Source organism: Trachemys scripta, chromosome 5 (genome assembly GCF_013100865.1).
Source record: "Trachemys scripta elegans isolate TJP31775 chromosome 5, CAS_Tse_1.0, whole genome shotgun sequence".
NCBI lineage: Eukaryota > Metazoa > Chordata > Testudines > Emydidae > Trachemys > Trachemys scripta.
Genome location: NC_048302.1, coordinates 97885123 through 97888740, shown reverse-complemented (window position 1 = coordinate 97888740; position 3618 = coordinate 97885123). Strand labels below are relative to the sequence as shown.

Genomic DNA, 3618 nt, shown 5'->3' with positions numbered 1-3618 from the left:
AAAAACCTTACACTAGTTTTTACTATACAATGATTCAAGTGAAATAATGAAATCTTATCAGTATTAGATGGCTGTAATTTCATACAATGTAAAACTCTGTGGTATAGCAACCTCAACACCCATAACATCTGTGAGGTTGTATATTCTAACCAAATAATGATTATCTGTGCTAAGAAGTCATACATTAAATTAATAGAATCAGGGCTGGCTCTAGACACCAGCGCTCCAAGCACGTGCTTGGGGCGGCACTTTCCAAGGGGCAGCACTCCGGATCCTCTTTTTTTTTTGTTTGTTTTGCTTGGGGCGCAAAAAGCCGGGAGCCAGCCCTGAGCAGAGGTGAGCTGCGGCAGTGGGGTATGCGGGGAGGGCCGCAAGAAGTAACCTGGGAACCGCCCCCCACCGCCACAGCTCACCTCCGCTCCGCCTGCTCCCCTGAGCGCACCGCTGCCGCTCCGCTTCTCCCCCTTCCCTCCCAGGCTTGCTGCAATACAGCTGATTTGCGCAACAAGCCTGGGAGGGAAGGGGGAGAAGCGGAGCGGCAGCGGTGCGCTCAGGGGAGCAGGCGGAGCGGAGCTGAGCTGCGGCGGTGGGAGGGTGGTTCCTCTGCCCCCTCCAGGGTTACTTCCTGCAGCCCTCCCCACGCCCCCCACTGCCACAGCTCACCTCCGCTCAGGGCCGGCTCCGGCTTTTTGCGCCCAAGGCGTAAAAAAAAAAAAAAAAAAAAAAAAAGAGGAGCCGGAGTGCTGCCCCTTGGAAAGTGCTGCTCCAAGAACATGCTTGGAGCACTGATGCCTAGAGCCAGCCCTGCTCCCAACATCTGACCCCCCCACTGAGTCCCCCACACCGAGACCACCCCACCAAGCTCTATCCCCCCCACATCCAGACCCCCTTGCTGAGCCCACCCACCTTCACCCGGACCCCCCTGCAGAGTCCCATTACTGTTGCATCCAGAACCCTCCAACAAGCCCCCATGGATCCAGATCCCCCCGCACCCAAATCCCCCACTGAGCCTCCCACACAGAATCCTCTCAATCCACATCTGGATCCCCCCACACTAGCCCCTCCACACTTGGATCCTGCCTTGCTGAGCCTGCCTGCACACCTATTGCACCTGGCATGGAAGGGCAGGGCCGGTCCTTGCGCTGTGTCAGGGTTCAGTGCAGCCTCACCATTGAGTTTGTGTTCAGAGTGGGGGGAGCTGCACAGTGCTCTCCCACCTCCGGGCAGCCAGTGGCCTGTGCTCCCCAAGGCCATGCTGGAACCTCCACATTTGACAAATAAAATTTGCAGAATTTTAAAATATTGTCTGCAGAATTTTTAATTTTTTGGCGCAGAATGCCTTCAAGAGTAACCATGGTGAGTGAGGGAAATGGGGAAGGAAACTGAAACTACCAGAGAAGATAACGGGGGAGGGGGCATCGTGAAGAAAAAACAAGAACACCTGTGTCAGAGCAATAAAAAATTAAAAAAAAACAGAAATGGAAAAGGAGTAGAGGGGGTAAAAAAATTAATGGGAAAAAAAAAAGAAGGGAGATGTGAGAGAGAAAATGCTCAGCGGGAAGGAAAGATGATGGCAGCTGGGTCAGGACATGATCACAGGGAACATCTACGGGGTGCCCACCTGCTAATCAAGCCCCCAGGGGTTAAAAGCTGGGAACAACTGCATTGTTATAAGGTGGAAGGACTTCTTGTCCTGTGGCTGCGACATACCCAGTGAGGCATTCCATGGCCTCTCTGTCCCGAAGCCTAATTGTTCTGTAGCATTCAGTCTCTTGAGAAAATGACGACAACTAAGTACGTGTATTTTACGATTCGTACACAATACTGTAAGTCGGGCATAGTTGCGTTAGTTGTTTAATCTCAACACGTCAGAGTTGGGTGTAATCAATTTTCAGTTTCTAACAGAGAAAACATTAACTGGTAAAATTCTCCTTTCCCCAGCTATATCTTTGCTCCAGAAGATGTACAATCCTCAAGATACCCCAATGAAGTAAACAGTTACAAACCAGACAAGCAAGACAGCAATAAATTCAAAGGCGATCAGAACAGTGAAACTCCGGTGCATAAAAATGAACTGCAAAATGATGAATTAAAGAGAACAGAAAATAAAAACAAGCTCAATAGCACAAAAGAGGCCTTCCGGAACCACAGAGGAACTGCTCTTGGCGAGGAAGGGCTAGGAAACTGTGTTGGAAAGTTTGACAATGCTCACAGTGGTGTCAACTCCTGTAGTGGTACGCATCCCCTTCCTAATCACAACACAAACCGAACCAAAGAAACCATCACACATGGAAATTCCAGCCAGTCAGCAAGTTCTTCTTTAGCCAACAGGACAAGAGACCTCTGCACCAGTGGACTCTCTTTACCAAATGAATCTGGCAAAGAATGTGACCCAGAAACAGGCGATCACAAAAAGCCGGAGTCAGAAGAGCCAGAATGTTCTCTAGATGAGAACTCACAATCTGCAGGAGAAAACAGCTCTCTCACAGAAAGTGCAATACTAGACACACAAAACGATGCCATCCCATTACCAGACCTGGATTACCTCCCACATGGTAGCCAAACCAGAATCTATCATGCTCCTGAAAAGGATAGTTTTTCAGACAATTACACACATTCAGACCAAAATGCAGAGTCTATAGTGATAAATAAGGGTGAGGACCCTGGCCTAAGCCTGCCTTTGCACATGAAGGAAAATTATGATTCAGTGGAGGAAGCTCTTAAAACTGAGTCTGTAAATGTGTGTGTCAAAGAGGACATGCCTGATGGTATTGCATCTGAGGGCCTCATAACAAAAGCACAAGAGGAAGAGCACATTAACCATAAAGAAATTAATGGAAAAATTGAGGAGGAGGAGGAGGACGCGGAGGTGGCAGAAGCTCTTGCAGCGCTGGAAGCTGCAACTGCAGGGGAAGATTATGAAGAGGATGAGGAGTATTAGATGGAGAGTTCTTTCTTTCTAACACATTCATAGTAAACTTAGTTCTGGAGCTGTGTGAAACACTATTGAATGCATGTGTTGTACAGAACAGACAATTATTGTATAAAGCACAAAAACAAAAGGAGCTGGGACTAGAATGTTGATCATTTTAGCTGCTAAAACGCAGTCCTTTACCACCTGAACTGAAGAACTCCCTTGGCTTCTGGTAGTAATAAGGCCCATCTCTTTCCCATAGGCCACAAACAAGGGCGTAGCATCACTCACACAAAGCCAGCATGTTACAATATAGTTCACGTGAAGGTTTTCTTCAGTTGATTCAAGGGCTTGCACACACACTTCAAGTTTCAGGTTCAAATGAATCTCAAAGCACAACTATAAAAACCAGAGTTTCTCCATTTCCGGAACAAACCGTACAGAACCACAGAATTGAATTATTTAAGTGTAAAAATATACAACTGACCCTAGGTTCAGAAAACCTTTCAGCAAACTTGACCTGGGATTCTAGTTTGTTGCAAAGCATGAAACCAGGCAAGTTTCACATGGTTTGGGTTTCACTGTGACTGCATCTCACAGCTCTGCTAATTTCTTAGTCACAATCTCTTGACTCACACATTGTTTACAAATGGATTTTGCCTCAGAGCCTCCCAGAAGAAGCAAAACCCATTTGTAAAAAAAAA

At 47.3% G+C, this 3618-nt stretch overlaps 1 protein-coding gene across 1 annotated transcript in view; it reads left to right on the top strand.

Moving 5' to 3' along the window:
* Positions 1-3618, top strand: part of C5H4orf19 (chromosome 5 C4orf19 homolog) — a 29287-nt gene extending 25669 nt beyond the window's left edge. Inside the window, exon 3 of the mRNA XM_034772791.1 lies at positions 1942-3618. Within this exon, the coding sequence (XP_034628682.1) occupies positions 1942-2941 (1000 nt within the window). The 3' untranslated portion in view covers positions 2942-3618. The remainder of the gene's footprint in view (positions 1-1941) is intronic.